This window comes from Zeus faber, assembly GCF_960531495.2.
Source record: "Zeus faber genome assembly, chromosome: 4".
In the NCBI taxonomy this organism is placed as follows: Eukaryota; Metazoa; Chordata; class Actinopteri; order Zeiformes; family Zeidae; genus Zeus; species Zeus faber.
This window is the reverse complement of record NC_137191.1, coordinates 16723884-16743080: the sequence shown is the minus strand read 5'-3', so window position 1 is coordinate 16743080 and position 19197 is coordinate 16723884. Positions and strand designations below refer to the sequence as shown.

Here is a 19197-nt window from a genome sequence, read left to right as displayed (position 1 = left end):
GCTGCAGTTGGACGTGGCCTCCACCAGGGAGAGCTCATTGATTGCTCTGGTGTCTTGACATTCAAACTGGACAAGGTCTTTTGTCTGGTGTCAAAGAACAAGGACCACAGGGAACTCCAAACACTTCAAATCTTTCTATCTATAGAGAAAGAGAGGATCAATACAGACGTGTACACACACACACACACACAATAAATCACAGTACACAGCAATACATTATAATCTCAATATGTTTAATACTCAAACATTATATACATCTATACAGAAGACTCAGACACGGCTCTAATGAGACACTGGGCCGTGCTGCATATTCCCACATTTAGCACATTTTTCATATTTCTCGTGTTAAAATTCATCAGTCAGTCGGGATATTCTCTTTGCCTTGTGAATACACCCAGTGTCCAATACACCCTCCATCCTCTCCCTGCAGAAGGGTGTGGCGTTCAGGACGTCTTCTCCTCCAGGATCGCCCGCACCAGGACGGGGTCGGCTCTGCCCTTGGTTTCCTTCTGCACCGCGCCCATCAACCTGTTCAGCACTCGTTTATTTCCGCTCCTCAGGGCCTGCACCTACAGGACGGGACGGGGCATATATTCAATAAATCTAATATATTTGGAATATGGAGCAACAAATAAGAGATGCAGGGATGTTGGGTGAATTAAGCTCAAATGAACAAACACATAATATTAATAATTATTAAATAAATAAAATGTAAACATTGATTTTATTTATATATTTAAGTTACATTTAAGTGATCTCTGTAACATTTCTTCTTTTGGAACTCCATCTAAGTTAGACATAGAACTTCGGTCTAATTTAGTTGAAACATAGCATCGAATAAATCAATAAGAAAAAATGAACAAACAGAAAACTGCAATAGAAAGTATTGGTATACTGAATCCAGCATCAGCAAGTACTCAAAATGGAGAACTCTGGTATTTATATTCAATCAAAAGAAAAAGGAAAAGGGAAAGTAGGGAAAGTAACAAAGTACACTTACTTTGTTATTGTACTTATATAAATTTTTCAAATATCTGTACTTACTTAAGTATATTCATTTTCAGAGATTACTGACTTTAACTTTTTAAAGCAACTATCGATACTTCACACTCCATTATATAATTACTTTGTTTATTTTTTGATAGATTTTTAAATCAGGATTTATATCTATCCAAACTCTGTTATATCAGGACACTGGATATGACAAGTACTTTTACTTATACTTAACTTATTTTTCTTAAGTAGAGACATCAATGTGGTACTTTCACTTTTACTAGAGTAATGTTATGTCAGGGTATTCGTACTTTTACTTGAATAAAAACTCTGAGTACTTCCAGCACTGCACCAGCAATACTGCATGCTGTGTGTGTGTGTGTGTGTGTGTGTGTGTGTGTGTGTGTGTGTTATTTGAGGTCCTCCCACCTGCTCTGGGTTGGAGTCCAGGACGCTCTGGCAGATCCTGTGCAGCTCTGTGACGTCGCTGACCAGCCCCAGGTCCTGCTCCTGCACGATCTGCACGGCCGTCTTCCCCGAGGACCTCCACATCTCCTGCAGCACCTGAGAGAGGGACGTCGGGCACAACACCCGGGTTAGGACGACGACCCCGATGACGGACCATGTGCAGAGCGGGTAAGGGATAATGTCCGTCCAGTCGGGTATTATCGCAAATGAACCTCCAACAGCATGATCAGGAGGGGGTTCATTTGGGAAGATGACTGACTGGTGGCACGTGCTTCTTACTCAATAAAAGAATACACTCCGACGGAATATTGGCTTGAAATTATTTTACAATCTTAGCTTCAGCTTAGAAAAATAGTTTACAAGGATGTAGCCAAGACTGCAACAACGAAGAAAAAGATTTGGCCAACCAATTTTTTTACCCAAACTATTGTACTGTTATTAATGTGAAATTGGACAAATCCGCATCCATTTCTTCGATTCGTCCATTGTTATGTCTATGTAGCGTCACAAGATGGCGCCACTAGCTAGTGTCAGCCCCGGCATGGACGTGACTCCGGGCAGGCGGAATTGGTTGCCCGGTGACAACGATCACAATTAACGGATCAGTGGTCATTATTCCAAAATAACTGGACGCTGATTGCTGATTGAGTATTCCGCGGAGTACAGTGTAGTAATACCACATAGTGAGAATGCTGTGGGCGGTGGCTGGCTGACCTGCTTGGTGATTGAAGAGGAGATGCTTCCCGCTTCCTGCAGATCCAACAGCTCCGCCAGCGCAGAGGGCAAGATGGGGCTGAGAGTTAAGAAATGGATAATTTAATAAACTGCTTAAAGGGGCGAGATTAAAGGCTGAGGGAGACAAAATATTTTGTCTGTGTGGTTTATGTGTTTTTCGCCTTTTTTTTTTCTTTTTTTTTTTTTTTTTTGTTTGTTTCTTTGAGTTTGTTTATCCCCTGGGCGGTGAAACAAACAGACAGAATCCAACAAGCTATTATAGTAAATGGAGCAGATACACAGTATCATAGGCCAGACAGGGGGACTTGCTCTAATCTGGCCCTAGAGCTGGAATTGGAGACAAAATAAATAAATAAGAAAAACACTATTACCTACATGCTTTGGGACAGCTGACTACTTTAGCAGAAGAACTGGGAGCTTCACATTTTGAAATACCATTATGTAGGCCTGACTGAATATCACTATGCTGTCCATGCTCGACATCCACGCACACCCAAACAGGAAGGAGGATCTGAGAAAAACAGCACCATGCACCGGGAGCATAAGTGGCCGACATACCCACACCAATAATCTATCCTGCGCATAGAATCACACTTTGTGTATTCTGTATTTTTCTTTTTATATGTATTTCTCTTCTGTTCTGTTTTTTAAGGCTATTAAGCTTTTTTATGGTAATTGTCTATAGAGAAACTCACCATTCCTCACCGCGACAAATTCCTTGTATATGAAAATGTATCTGGCGGAATGAACAGATTGTGATTCTGGCGACATGACTTTATCTGCTCTGTAGATCAATAAGACACTTGAGAGTGTGTTTGCTTTCCTTACGACTAGCAGCCCAAGTTTTCATTACGTTTCTCAGAACAAAATGAGAAACGGATTCCTTGGGGTAATGTGACGTGATCGGTGTTCGGGACCTGGAAGCGCTATTTCACCATTTCCTCCTCTCGGCTCTTCGCTCTATTCGCGGTGACAAACCTGCAGAATGTGGACGTACTGATATCCTGCGTTGCGTTGCGCCGCATCACTACGGGGCTGACGGATAACAAACCCGAGTGGAGGGCGCGTAAATTAGCGCGGGCCGCCTGGGTAGGATTTGGAGTCTCCACAAGAAAGCCGCCGGCCAGATTAGAATCTTTATCGCTCCTGAGGCACGAGCGTCTCCCTCCCGCAACACTCCAAAAACTGGTGTCTCCTGCGATTCTCACACAAAGTAACCGTTTGACTCGCGTAATTGGGTTTGTCAAAGCAGTGATGCCTGCGGATCAGCTCTGTCTGACGAGAAAAAGAGATTTATTGGTAGACGACAAGGTGTTGAAGCCAGAGGATGTTAGGGAAGCCTTTTACCAAATAAGGTTCAGTGTGTTTATGAACCACTGACATGACGAGGACTTACTCAAAAGCTTTTTAAATACCACTACTTTTAAAAGACATTTAAAAGACTGACATATCAGTACACTTGTCTAAATAACAACTTGACTAAGAGTAAGAATCAAGTGGTTGTTCAAGTGTGACTTTGAGTCAAGTATCGAAATAATTGAATGGAGTTGCACCAAAGTTCACAGTTCAAGTCATTTCATCGATATATTTAGTGTGTGTTAAAAAACGTGCCAACCCAAATTACAGACATTGACAAATGTGTTGGTCCTCTTACAGCTCATTGAAACAACGCCTCATTCCTCCTCAAAAGTGATTAAATTATTTTCTCATCTATACCTGCATGCCTTTGGTATGTCATAGAGTAAAGCAAAGAAACTGTCAAAAGAGATTATAAGAAGAAGAAAATAATTTGCGAAAAAGATCAATTATATTCTAAAATGGCCTGGACAGATTTGTTGGTACCCCTTAGAAAAAATAATTAATAATTGTATTATAGTGGTATTTCAAACGAACTGTTTTCTTTAACTGGTATCACACATGTCCTCGATCATATAATCAGTCATTCAGCCTATTTAGATTGAGAAAAGTAGTCACTCTGCTGTATGGTATCATCGTGTGCACCAAACTGAACATGGACCAGAGAAAGCAAAGGAGAGAGTTGTCCGAGTAGATCAATAAGAAAATTATAGACAAGCATGTTAAAGGTAAAGGCTATAAGACCTTCTCCAAGCAGCTTAATGTTCCTGTGACTACAGATACAAATATTATGAAGAAGTTTAAGGTCCATGGGACTGTAGCCAACCTCCCTGGACGCGGACGCAAGAGGAAAATCCCCCCAGATTGACCAGAAGGAAAGTGTGAATGATAGAAAAGGAGCCAAGGACAACTTCCAAAGAGGTGACAGTGGGCTCCATGGAAGAAGACCCAGGAGGACTCCACTTTTGAAAGAAAAATATAAAAAAAGCCTGACTGGAATTTGCTAAAATGCATATTGACAAGCCACAATGCTTCTGGGAAAATGTCCTTTGGACAGATGAGTCAAAACTGGAGCTTTTTGGCAAGTCACATCAGCTCTATGTTCACAGATGAAAAAAATTAGCTTTCAGAGAAAGAACACCATGCCTACTGTGAAACATGGAGGAGGCTCGGTTATGTTTTGGGGCTGCTTTGCTGCGTCTGGCACAGGGTGCCTTGAATCTGTGCAGGGCACAATGAAATCTCAAGCCTATCAAGGCATTCTGGAGCAAAACGTACTGCCCATTGTCAGAAAGCTCTGTCTCATTTGCAGGTCATGGGTCCTCCAACAGGATAACGACCCAAAACACACAGCCCAAAGTACCCAAGAATGGTTAAGAACAAAACATTGGACTATCCTAAAGTGGCCTTCTATGAGGCCTGATCTAAATCCTTTGGAACATCTATTGAAAGAGCTGACACATACAGTCTGGAGAAGGCACCCTTCAAACCTGATACAGCTGGAGCAGTTTGCTCAGGACAGAAATCGCTTGATTGCAGTGATTGCCTCTACAGGTTGTGCAACTAAATATGTGACCCACGACATGCTAAAGGGTCATTTGGCGGCTTTCGACTTTTTTCAAATCAAGCAAATATTTTTAAAGCTATGACTTGTTAATGAAAAGGGTATGGCAAACTGTGATTCTGAGATAATCACCTTCAAAGTTTTCCCCACACGTGGCTTCATTCAGCCAGCTCCCAGAATGCAAATGGGGTTGGCGGACAAACAAAGCCTCATGGCTTCTTAACATAATGCTGAATGGGCCAATCACGAACAGCAATGAACAGCGTCAACAACACACAACTATTTTTGTTTAAAAAAAATATTTTATGCGATGGTAAGAATATACATGTTTTATAAAAGTGGAATTATTTGGGAGTTTAAAAGTACCGACATAAAATAAAAATATTCAGTTTCATCTTCATATTCAGGTTGAAATCCGCAGTTTGAAATGTTTTCCAAGTCCGGAGTAATATCAGATTCAGCACCTCTGTCGTTACCTGTGTCGCTGTCGGAGAACTGACTATCATCGCGGACAATGAAGTCCAGTACGCGCTGCTTAAACTGACTTGGATCTATCGCACTGGTCAGATTAAGGTCTGCGATATTATTTAGATCTTCCTCCTCCCGCTTCTCGTAATCCATAACAACACAGGGAAATGAATGAATATGGATGAATGATCTTCACCTGGACGGTCGCTTTAAAGGAAATGATCAATCGGCGTTGTTCAGCGCTGTTCAACGTCTCGGTAAGTGAACTGCGTTTCCCCGTGTAATCTTACGGGAATAGTTCACTCCACGGTTTAACATTTTTCTACTATTTATAAATCAAACTCGGTTTTGAAAATACGTTGAGAGATAAAAAAAACACAAAGGAACACCAATCTGGAAAAATCAAATTTTCCTTCGAGAAAGGTTTTTTCAATTTATTTGGCTGCTCCTGGTGATTTTAGAAATGCTCAAGACAGCGGGTTTTGCTGCGGTGGGTCACATATTAGATCAAGTCCAATTATATTTGTCCAGGCCATTTTAGAATATCATTGATCTCTTTAGCAATAATTATCTCTTTTCACAGTTTATTTGCTTTACTCTATGACATACCAAAGGCATGCAGGTATACCTGAGAAAATTGCTTTCAATTTCATCACTTTTCAGGAGGAATTGTTTCAATGAGCTGTCAGGGTACCAACAAATTTGTCCAAGTCTGTATACTGAAGGGATTCATATGATATGTACAAAAAACCAAAAGGTATCTTCCAGAATGTCTCCTCAGAAAATTATAATTTCTCAAGAAAAAAAAAAAAGAGAAAAATAATATCAATAATAATAATAGTTTATTTAACGATGCCAAAGAAAAGCAGACCCCAAAATTGTATTTAATATTTTTAGGTTTATGTGCAGTGACTATAAAACATTTAAATAGTACGAGTAAATCTATGATAAAACTTGCTATTCCCACATTTCATTTATTACATGAATAAAATGTGTATATATTGAATTTATTACTTAAGAAATTCTAGTTCTCACTGAATCTTAATATAACAATGTAGAAATAATGACGGTTGATTTAATATATTTTACTCTACAAAGTTCGGGGCTGCTGCAGGCGAAAAGTATTTGCAGGATATTTGCCTGCTTTTTTGGTTTTTTGTTTTTTTTTACTTTTTTGGTCACAGTTACCACCAGGTCTCTGCAGACGATTATAGCGTCTCTAACTGCGTGTGGCTTCAAGTGCCGGTGTTTGGGGAATTGGGCGCTATTTGCAACGAGGCTCATCTACATAGAAAGGGGCCAATATTGCACCAAGCGTTGAGGTAAATGTGGTGTTAAATGAGGTGTTGAATAACACCTCATTTAAATACGTGCATATAGCACCGAGGCAGCGAGAGCTACTTGCGTGGCAGCGCAGTCAGCAGTGCGTTTCACCGCTTACAGTGCTTTGTGAATTAGGTGCTCGCTTTTTCTGTTATTTGCGCCGGTTTAGTCACCACAAAAGCTGCACAATCGTTTTGTGAATTTGCCCCTATGGTTTTATTTATCGTCCTGATCTAAAGATGAAGATGACCACATTCTTAAAAAAAGGTAAGATAGAGTAATGTGACATAAGTATACTACGGCACAGAATCCTTCATTTATATGTTGAAGTGAAATAAATATATTTGCATATACTATGATAGAAGGCTATGGCTATACAATTCCACCCTCACTAGAAAGCTTTTATTATTTATTCAGTCACAAAAAGCTGATATTTAGGAATCAATTCTACTAATATGACACATTTATGATCTTCATGAGGTGAATCTCCAGGAATGTGTACGTGCATTTGTGTGTGTGTGTGTGTGTGTGTGTGTGTGTGTGTGTGTGTGTGTGTGTATCTCACCATTGGCACACACTATGATTCTGCTGTTTCAGGAGACCCAGCAGCTCGTTCGTCACCCAACCAATCACTTTCCTGGGCTCCATCTTGGTCGCCGTGACGACTGCCTCAAAGTAATCCATCAGCCCGTCCTCATTCTGCAACACAGTAAATATCATCCACGTTACAAATCCATATTATAGATCATAGATCATCCATCCATTTATTTTCTGTTTCCGGTCGATGCATGTTCAGGGTTGCTAGGGCTGGAACTTATCCCAGATCAGAGTTTCCATTATCCGGTAATTACCGGTTTTTAACCGAGGAAATCTGTCTGACATATTTAAATCTCTTTCGTCATAATGTCCGTTGAAAATAATTCCCTCTAAGCACAATTTGAATTAGTGCTGGGTGAGAACAGGGTCTAGAACTCGGAGGAAAAACAGAAAGATGATGTAATGTTGACAATACGGACTCATACATCCATAGTTCGGATTTTGGGGGATATTTAAGTTCTGACCCAAAGCAGACGGTAAATATTCATTGTGTAAAATATGTCGACCGGACGCACCGACGAAGACGGACAACACCAAAAACTTCATCATTTATTTAGACCTACTTGCCATATTTATTTTTTCTTTGATTTGATCAAAATTTTATGTCAGTGAAAAGTTAATGAAAGCATCTGCACCTGTTACTTATTGTTCACGAACGGAAATGATTTGATTTCAAGTAGTAATATTCAGCATATTATTCTTATTATTTTTTTTTGAATAGCGTTAACTGACGGGACTTATTTCATTTTGAATATCCAATAAAAAAATATTATACATCTACCATACAAGCCTTGATGATGTCATTCTCTATATAGCCTGCTTATCAATAGTTTTTAAGCTCAATAAACACAGATAATATTTGACCGGAATCGCTCCCATTTCCAGGAAATTGAAATCTTCCAGGACACATTGACCTCCACCAATTTTTTCTAACGGAAACTCTGTCCCAGCTCAGTGTGGATACGAGGCAAGGAGGCGGTCAAAAATATAACAGCTGTAACAACAGTAACACCTATTTTTGTCAATGTTACACACTTTTGCTGTATTTTGTATTTGTTAATTCCATTTGAAAACGCGGAAGAGCCTTTGCATTAACTATTGCTTTAGAAATACTAAACCAGTAGTTAAACAAATTATTATTATTTTTTTACAAAATTACAAGAAAATAACAAAATTACAAAAAAAATGCAAATTATGAACAAAATAGTTTAAAACAAAACAAAAAAATAATATAAAAATGAATAATTATAAAAATATAACATTTAAAAATTATATAAAAAAAAATCAAGTAGCTTTGACAAAATATATGTTACTGTAGTTGTACACGGAACCAGGAGATAATTTTAAGGAAGGTTTGCCACCATATCGCTAAGATTTTCCAAAACCTGAAAATAGAGTCAATATTCACAAAATCTACAAATGTGAGTTATGGCCAGGAGTAATGTAACATGCGTGTGCTGACTAGGGAACAGGCTAAAACTAAATTTGACACTCGTACCTTTAAAATGAAATCAGAATTATTACACAAGATATGACAAATTAGTCCAGTTTAGGTGGAATATGTCAATTTATTGTTGTTTAGAATGAATTTAAAAGTGCATTCTCACATAGGTGTCACTTAAAAAACAAAAAAAATCACAAAACAAAACCAAGATACTGAGAACACATGTATTGAAGAGCCGTCCAGGACTCACCACCAGGGTGAAGCTGTGCTCGGGCAGGATGTGGTACGTGGTCACCAGCCGCTCCCTGCGGATGGCGGGCAGCTCGGGCAGCCCCTCCCTCACCCGCTCCACCAGCACCACCTGGCAGGTGTCGACTGCGGCGGGAAGCGATGCAGTGTCCTGATACACGGTCAGGGGTGGCAGGTTGGGCTCCGGCATGAATCTGCGGGGAGGCAGAGCGAGAAGCCTTTTATCAGCGGCGGAGATAAGCTTTTTGTTGTACTGCCAACAAGCGCACTTGTCACATTCGACACATGACTCTGATCGCCAGACTCTATCAGCTCCATCCCCGTCCGTCCGTCAGTCAGTCAGTCAGCCAGCCAGTCAGCCCGTCAGTCAGTCAGTGAGTGAGTCACCCACTGAAAGGCTGCGCTCCATAAAGCTTTATCTTTGCATATGCTCAACTGCTGTTCGCCGGCAGTCCTCTGTTTTAAATGCTTTTTTTAAATGCGTGTCACTGAACACCTTTTCCAAGGACGCACGCACGCACGCACGCACGCACGCACGCACGCACACACACACACACACACACACACACACACACACACACACACACACACACACACACACACACACACACACACACACACACACACACACACACACACACACAGTACTGGTAACAAAGAGAGGTCAGAGTAAATACACCTGGTAAGTGAGGGTTCCTGGTTTCCGTGTTCCTGGTGCCTTTCTAAACCAAAAGTTATTGTAAATTCGGAGGCGGGTCCTCTGAAGTATAGTAACACGCACGCACGCACACACACACACTCACCTGTAGTCCTGAAGACCCTCCTTATCTCGCATGGGAATCGTATGTCTGCAGGACGAACATACACGTGATGAGCAAACTAAAACACATATTCATGACAAGTATTGTTTTAATCTGAGTCAATTGTTAATGACCAATTTCATGTCCCGACTGGATTGTAAAGATGAGTGGGCAAAACTGAGCTCTGGTAAAGCAGGTTGCCATTTTGAATAGCCACCACATTTCGGTTTTGCTGTCCCCCTGCAAAGCACCACAGCCTGATCTATGGCTCTGCATCTCCTCCCACAGGGGACGCCTGAAAGGCCCAATCACAGGCAGCAGCAAACCTCCTAGTGAATTTTCAGCAGGCAGAGTGGGCACCCCAAGGCCTCTTGGGAAGCAGAAGAGGACTCAGCTGTGCGGAGGCCCTGGTCATTTTCGAGCCTTTTAAGCTTCACACAGCTACCAGACAGGGCAGGACAATGGCGGCGTCTGTATTCGTTATCTCTTTAAATTAGGCTTTAGCGCTGCCATATAAAAAGGAAAGGCAGATTTCCTCCGACATCCAAAGCTCTGGTCTCGAAAATTTTACCCTGATTTGGAGTCGTAGGTCAAGGTCTCATTGTGCACGACCTCCCCTCTCTCCAGAAGAGCCGTCTGCCGCTGGATCTCGTATTCTGCGAAAAAGATGGGAGGACACGGTTCTGGAGTATTGTCAAACATCAAGAGTTTGAGATCTGCTGCTTCCTGAGTGTTAAACTGCATCAACTCAACTGATCACGGTGACTTTTACGAACCACTTCAGCAAAGAACTCACTCCAGCACAACTTCATGGATAAAATAAGATGATAAGATGGTTAAAATATTATAATATATATAATATATTATATCATTGTAAAATGTCGAGGTAAAACCCTGACAAAAGAAATTCGAAATCATTTTGGACAGATCATCGATTCCATTTCCCGTGCATTCGCTGGAAGGAGAGCGAGCGGCTCTTAATGCCATCAGTGAGCTGCTCTGCTGCGGGTTTATTTTAGTTCAAGGTTTCATCAATAGTGATGCATACCGGCGTAATTTCACTTCATATCTCCCTCAATCTTATTCCCAAATAAGTAAAGGTCTATTCTTAGTTGTTTTATTGTTTTTTTTATGTAGGCAGGTAACAAGGTTTCCACCCGTGTGTGAGTATGCAATAAAGAATAGAACACAGTTTAAACAGAAAAGGGTTTTTTATAGATTTGTCCCTGGGCACTGCCTGGGAGCAAAATCTAACAGTCAGAGTTAGTTTAGTGTGTGTGTGTGTGTGTGTGTGTGTGTGTGCGTGCGTGTGTGTGTTTGTGTGTGTGTGTGCAGCTCTTATCTTGACACACACTTTGAGCACATGCACAATTACCCATGAGCCAAGTAATTATTTAGGGGGCAAAACTTTGCAACTGTGAACTTGTGAAAAGCTCTTGCTTTGAGCGGAAAAAACCTTTTCACAACTTTTAAAACGTGTTCAACCGACCAGTGAATAAGCAGCTCGCAGTACCCCCCGAAATACACCCAAATAAACAAAGATGGTCTGCCTTGAGTCTTTCCTCGGGTTTTCCTGTCTTTGAGCACCATGAGTACCCAAAACACTCAGTGTTGCCCAGTTGCCCCAGGCAACCAGATTAGGGCCATTGTCAACCATCTTGTGTGGTTTGGTTGCCCCGTTGCCAACCACTTTTCATACGTACAGTATGTTAAAAAATAATAAGCGTGGTATACTGTACCTCGTCATCTTTTTAGAAATTGAAAATGTAATAATCAGGCATTCGAGCAAAAACTGTTTCAGTTCAAATGTTAAATGCAACCAAAACAAAATCTGTTCATTAATATGTTTCCCCTGTCTTGTTCTAACTCTCTCTAACTCTCTCTCTCTCTCTCTCTCTCTCTCTCTCTCTCTCTCTCTCTCTCTCTCTCTCTCTCTCTCTCTCTCTCTCTCTCTCTCTCTCTCTCTCTCTCTCTCTCTCTCTCTCTCTCTCTCTCTCTCTCTCTCTCTCTCTCTCTCTCTCTCTCTCTATATATATATATAGAAATAAAGCTTATATTTATACATATTGAGTCAATATCACTCAATTACAATATAACTAAAATTCGGTGGTTGACAACTTGGCAAACACTTCTAAAAGTTAAGAGTCGGGCCCTGCCACTTAAAACCTCAAACTGGTCCTGCCAGTCCGCAGATCGTACCGATGGCCTTGGCAAGAAACCGGGCGCTGTTGATGTTCTTGACCTCCGTCCGGACGCCCAGGGGTTCTCCGGGCCGGTGCACGGACACGTTGGCGTCCACCCTCAGCTGGCCCTCTGAGAAAAACACACAGAACAGGAAAACATTGGAAGCCGGAAATGTTAGAAAGTCTGGCAAGCGGCAGGGAACAGGAGAGATGAAAGGAAGGGGGAATGAAAGGGAGGCAGTGTGAGGGAGCGGGGGAGGAGGAAGAGCCGGGGGGGGGGGGGGGGGAAGTCTCCTACCAGACATGTTGCCCTGACAGGTGCCCAGCGCCTGCAGGATCAGCTGCAGCTCCCTGACGGCCGCCGCCGCCTCCTCCCCGCAGCTCATGTCCGGCTCCATTACCAGCTCCATCAGGCCGACACCTGAACGACACGGGAAGCAACTTGTTCTGACACCGCAGAGCGATCTGGAGTCTTGCTTTAGGCTCAGGGCAAAAAAAAAAAAAACAACCAGAATACACCAACCACCCATTAAGCATGATGGCCTTCAAACAAAGGTCAAAACTTCATCAGCCAAATATTTCAATCCAATATTTGCTTGATCAAGGTCCTTTGACGGAAATCACTTCACTCAATAAATGTATATTTTTAGTCTTTTCCCTCTTTGAATATGTTCCAGGACTTCCAGTTCTTCTTATAGGCCACCTTTATTTCTACATGGGTATGTGAAGCTTATTGTTTTCCTTTTGCTTTCCAGGGACAGTCGGGCGGCGTTACCTGCTCTGTTGAGGTCGATGAGCGTCTGGCTGCGCTGGTCGTCATGGAGGCTTTTGCCGCTGTCCTGCTCCAGCTGAATCTGCTTGATGCGCACCGTCTTGGTCACCACCTGGCTCCTCTTGGGGCCTCCGAGGAGACCGTACTTCAGCACGCCATCCACCGCTATGGGTCGCCGCTGCTGCGTGATCTGGTAACCAGCCTGAGGTGGGGGGAGGCATCATGATAGACAGTCAGCGGGGTGCTGAAGCGATCAAGCACATCCCTCCTTTTGCCTTGGGGTTCAAGGCTTTGAGTCTCTGACGGACACCCGGGCTCCAACAATAAGAATTCTATGTGGCATGTGGAGTTAATATCGTCATAAGGTCAACGGCACGCCGTGATGATCTGTCACCAGGAAGAGGCGTAGCAGGAGTAGAGAATCTAGAAATGACTAAAATATTGAGACAGTCAATTGGGAAAGCTTTGTTTGTATACACCTAGAATAAGCGTGATGTATTCTCACTGAATAACAAAGTGCAGGCTCTCTCAGCCGGTGATGTGGATCGGCACAAAGGTGAAGCAAGGTGCATCAATTAAACACAACACTGGCTGCTAGGAACTTCATTATTATGCGGCAGGAGCCTTGTCATCTTGCTCTGGGTTGAGAATCACAAAAGCAAGAGGATAAATATTTCATCCGTGCCTCTCGTCTTACAGAGTATCACTTTGCCTTGTTACTATGGCAACCGCCTCACACCAGGCTAAACATTAATCATACTTATTGGCATGCTAAAAAGAGAGAGAGATGATGTGGGGAAGAGATGCAGGTGTAATTAGTCATGGAGATTTGTTCCTCGCATCAGATCAACAGATCAATCACTGGCGCACCACACCAAAATAAATGGGGAAAAAACAACAATAAATTACTCTGTGGATTCCTTAAACAGTGATTCACACACCATGTGTTACTCCATCCTAATCTCTCCATTAGCTTTGAGAAATTGACGCCTACATCCACCCAACAATTCCTGCTGAGCATATGAATCAAGTATGTGATTGGCAAACGGCAAAAAAAGCAGGAAAATATACAGAGTGCAGTGCTTGAAGTGGAAATAAATATGTGCCGGTACTCCCCTTATTTTAGTTGTTACAACTAACTGCAGAGATATTTTATAAAAAATAATAAATTTCTTGTGAAACACTGCACAAAAATTTCAAGTCATCTTGGTGTCATTAATCTTTAGAAATGATCTTTATAATATTAGAATAGTCAATTCCCTTCATTTGATCTGACAGAGAAAAGCCCCATCCCTACACACCCGAGGAGAGCCTCTGTCAGGACAGGTGTTCCATTTGCTCCCGGCTTGTTCCTTCTCGCCCACTCTCTATATTAAATGATGTCGGAGGGCACTGAAAACACCACTGGAGTGGCCCGTAGCAGGCGGATCTGCCACACAAGTGTTGTGCCCGTTCAAAACATGCCTGTTCGGAACGGGCTGCATTGCAGGGGTGGGTGGATCGTTACAGAAAGTATTGATACTGCGTCTCGTTTTGAAGAGCCAGCCTAGCGGCAATAGGATCGATACCAAAAAAGGGATCCGTTTCTCTCAGTATATTTCCTCACTTGCACCTGCTTGGTACCCGTCACTATGTGGTACAGGAGATCCTTTCCAGACGCACATTACGGGAACGCCCACGCGCAACACCAGCAGAAAAGCAACCAGTGAAAGCGATCCGCTGCGCATCCCTGTTTACCATTTCTCCAAACAAAACCAATAACAGTTTGTTTTGGCGGATTCTGGCCCTGATTTTACTTGGTATCCGATCTAAACCAAATTTTACGCTATCGCCCACCCCAACTGCACGGTTCGGAACGGGCTGCAATGTGAACGTAAGTGGCTTGCAGCGCAGCTGTACCGGGTCAACCTGATCAGCCTCTTTAGCGCTGATTGGTCGAACCCGGCTGGGAGTTTTCTTATGTGTTGTTTGTCTTGTAGTGGGAATCGCGTGACTCAGTCTCCCCCTCCCTAAACCCGTACCCGTGGGTAGAGACTCCCACAATTTTGAAATTGCACTGACATTTAAGGTTAGTTAAAGTGAAACTACATACAAAGTGACTTGCGTCCAAAGCACCAACCGGTTGGTAAAAGCCAGTAAATAGTCAGCACTGCAAACTCCACTTATTGGCAGTTCCCCCTTTTTAGAGTGAAATCCCAATGATTATGTTATTTCTCCCAGTGAGTTTCCACTGTCGTAATCATTAAAACAGCAAAGATGGCGCCAGTCGCCTTGCTCCATCTCACCGCTGTCCTTTTAAAATCGGTAGGTCGAGCTCAAGCTGAACGCAAACAAACATGCTCGTAGATACTTGGAAAGGAAAAAAAAAAAAATCTTCACAAACTTCAGACTATAGATGTCCTCAAATCCTCTCCATTTTACTTGGGCAGCTAACCATGCACTGTTGGCTGTTTGGGGCCCAATGTGCGCTGAGCTGTAATCACATCCCAGTTTCTGTGACTTTAACCCTCCAAAAACAGATATGGACACCTGCTCAATAAGATGGATGTACCCATTGACACTCATTTTCATGAGATATCAACTCCCAATTCCAAAAAAAAAAAAAAAAGATAAAGTTAGCAATTTAACTGTTCGACTGATTCCCCCTAAGCTATCCACCAGCTGTCGCAAAAACATTTATTAGACACATTTAACACGTGTTGGAATTAATATCCGGGCTGTGTCTATAAATACTCAATATTTCAAGGTAATTGTAATTATTTGCTGGTGCCGGTTGTTCATTGTGGAGCATGAACACAGGCATGTTATCAAAGAGCAGCGTGCATATGTGCCTGTGCCTGGTATTGCAATTTAAGCAAGAGTTCCTGGTCATACAAGGGCATTAATCATTCAGTGAGCAACTGGGGTGTTCAACAACATGCAATCAGGGATTTGTTCAGGAAACAATCAGTAATACACACCATTAATGAGGAATATTTATCTTCAAGGGTTTGAAATGTTTTCCTAATAATGGTTCAGCTTCACAAGCACGAGTGTATTTCAAACATTGGCCCCGATGTCAAGAGCCATAATTACAAGCCTGAACCACACTCCATTGGGTTCTGCCTCATTCGATTGTTTAATACAACACAAGGTCAGACGACTACTTTTAAGACGCCAGAAAGGCAAATGTAGCCCAAATAATAACAGATTGGCCACACTGTGAGTAATTACTTGGCACGGGATAAATAAATTACAAACAAAAACAAAGAACGATAACATGACCAAACGTACCGAAAATCACTGGCTTGCCATGTATAGAGAATAGTTTGGGGAAAAAACATGAGCATTGTGGTATTCCTCCAGAGTGTCTCCTCTCTCCAGGATGAATCCACAGGAGGTGATGCAACCCTGGGTAAGCACAGCAAGACAGCGGGAGGAAGGAGCCGCCGAGCGCTCCCCGTGCTTCTTCACGGGACTTTGATGGGATTTCAAATTACAATTCCATTCCAGGGAATCAAAATACAGCACTAAGCATCAGTGCTACACCACATTAAGCTGCTGTGATCTGGTAGCCAGCTTATTACCTACATATTTACAACTCATTTTGATAATCCCAAGACTTAAGTCTGGTTAGGTGTGTTTTCTTGGCTGTAATGAAACATTTGTTTGATGACTGTGTGACTTGAAACATACAGTTGAATTAAAACCGTGAAAAACAAAATTCTGTGCTCTCCATTATATAAGTATTTTTCATAGATTATGACTTTCTATGAACAAGATGTATCCGGATGTAGATGTATTGATAAACTACAGTAACATGCTCACTGCAAAACTATCCGACTTGTTACCGTCTTTTTCCAAAATTGCATCACATTAAATGTGTCACATTTTCGTGAATTAAAAGAAATTTCTCTGTGGGCTAAGTCGCTGTAGGGTTTCTTTGAAGTTTTCTCTTCAATGCCGAAGCTTGGAATAAACCTCATAACAGCAGTAAGAAAAAATGAAAAACAGAACCCAGGGCCTCTGGGAGAAAAAGAAACCTTGTCATGCGAACACTCCATTATGGCCGAGACTGATAAAAAGCAAATACATATTCTTTCCAGTTTTAATGCCATACTGAAAAATTACAGACTTCTTTTAGGTATATACAACTTTTTGTGATGTATCTCAATAGCATTTGCAATACTGCCTATTCCAATTTAGTAGAGGATTTCATCAAATATAATGTTGGAAGAAATTATGTCAACTAGTGTTCTAGTACTGTATGTTATTGTGAAATAAATGGTTCCATTCATATAAATAGACGTGCCATTTTCAGATCCATTTATAAAATGACATTCAATAACTGGTGGCAACGTTTTACAGTATACATCATATTGCACTCAGCAGAGATGATATAATTCACATTTTTAACAATAGATCAAATGACAAATAAAAAATTCAATTATGAATAGAAAAATGTGTCATTTACCATTTAAATTAATACCCGGGGATAGTATAAGGTGCAGTGTGTAGAATGTAGTGACATTGAGCGGTGAGGTTGCAGATCACAACCAACTGAATACCCCTCCCCATGGCGGAGCAACATGGCGGCCTCCGCGTGAGAGAAGGTGCCCGCAAAACTCGCGAAAGGCCCTCTTAGAGCCAGGGTTTGGTTTGTCCGCTCAGGGCTACTGTAGAAACATGCTGTTGCAACATGGCAGTCTCCGTGGAAGTGTACCCGCTCCCACAGTATGTCGATAAAAACGGCTCATTCTAAGGTAATGTCAACTCAATGATTCATATAATACACAAATTGAAACATACTTATTATATTCAATTCCTGTCAAGTCTATTCCATAAATTCTACACTGCACCTTTAAATAAAGAAACGGGAGTAGGGTACAACAGAGACAAATTTGACAGCTCTTTCCATGGCATCTCTTCACTAAACCCACCAAAGACTGTTAGATATATCACAACACATAAGCAAATAAATGAGTAGAGGTAAAGAAAACTCACAGGGAGGTCAGCGTAGAAATAGTGTTTTCGGTCAAAATATGACTTCTTGTTTATGGTGCAGTTGAGAGCCAACCCTGTCATGACTGCAGCCTCAACACATCGGCGGTTCAGAACCTTGGGGCAGGGAAGATTGCTGTTAAGATTGTTTGCAAGAGATTTGTTGTTGTTGTTGTTTTAACATTGAGTGGGAACATTTTGCTTTGACATTATGTCTTATGAGTAAACATTCTTTAAAAATTATTATTATTTTTTTTAATTACCGGTAATGTGCCAGGTAAAGATGCATCAAAGAAGGACACTTGGGAATTTGGCGGCGCTGAGAAAGAGACTTTTGACGGCGAGAAGAGTTTGGTGTTGGAGTGGATCTGCGCGTGGATCTCCAACCCGACGACTCCGACAAGACTTTGGGAGGCGCTGGGATTAAACAGAAAGAGGACAGGACAAACAAGGGCTATTATCTGTGTTTCGTAAGATACTTACACACAAGAAATATCTGAGAAAGACTCATCATTCATGTGGATATTATGACCAGGCGGTTAGAGGCATTGATTAAAACAGCCACGAGACCATGAAGTTTGGAAGATTGCATTACTTTACTATAATGCAGTCTTAAAGACAACATTTAACTATGTTAGAGTAATAAATATATAAATTATATATTATTTATAAATATTTCATATATTCACTTGTATTTTCTTAGAATCTTTTGTCCATAAGAACATCTTATCGAACATATTTTTTATATTTAAAATATAAAATATATGAAAGAATTATTTCACAACTACTTGACTCCTTTTTAATAATGCTTCACATGTAATACAATTTTATTCAATTCAGTTGGCTTAATCAACAGGGAATCCCAGATAGAATATCGATAAAATCTCAATTCTCAACAACAAAAACATGTAAAATATATAGAAACTTCTTTTTGACAACCGCACATGTAGATACAGGCGGTAGACGTGAACAGCCGTGCCCAGTAATGGCAGCTGACCGTAGGGGACGGTGTGCCGGTTATCACCGCTCACCTCCTCGGCTGCGGCGGACCGCTGCACAGTGGAGCGGGGACGGTGGCAGATGTCCTCATCGTCCTCATCCTCCTCGCAACGTTCACACATCTTACATCTCGGGCTTTTGAATTAAACACAGCGACGTGTTTGTTTACGTTGCACCGCAGGGTGCACCCCGGCACACGGGAGGCGGCCATGTTGTCGGGTGCCGACGCTTTCTGCGGATCACGGGAATTGTAGTTCGTTTGGGAG

The 19197-nt window shown here is 41.7% G+C and overlaps 1 protein-coding gene across 1 annotated transcript; it reads right to left on the bottom strand.

Moving 5' to 3' along the window:
• Positions 1-218: 218 nt before the first annotated feature.
• On the bottom strand, positions 219-19197 carry gatb (glutamyl-tRNA(Gln) amidotransferase, subunit B). Its single transcript, XM_079999079.1, has 13 exons — positions 18964-19197; positions 18196-18349; positions 17936-18049; positions 12956-13154; positions 12479-12601; positions 12197-12310; positions 10569-10653; positions 10001-10045; positions 9199-9391; positions 7473-7606; positions 2176-2254; positions 1423-1557; positions 219-569 (listed from the first exon to the last, which is right to left on the bottom strand). Exons 1-13 carry the CDS (start codon positions 19140-19142, stop codon positions 444-446), a joined length of 1680 nt encoding a protein of 559 aa, XP_079855205.1. The 5' UTR covers positions 19143-19197; the 3' UTR covers positions 219-443.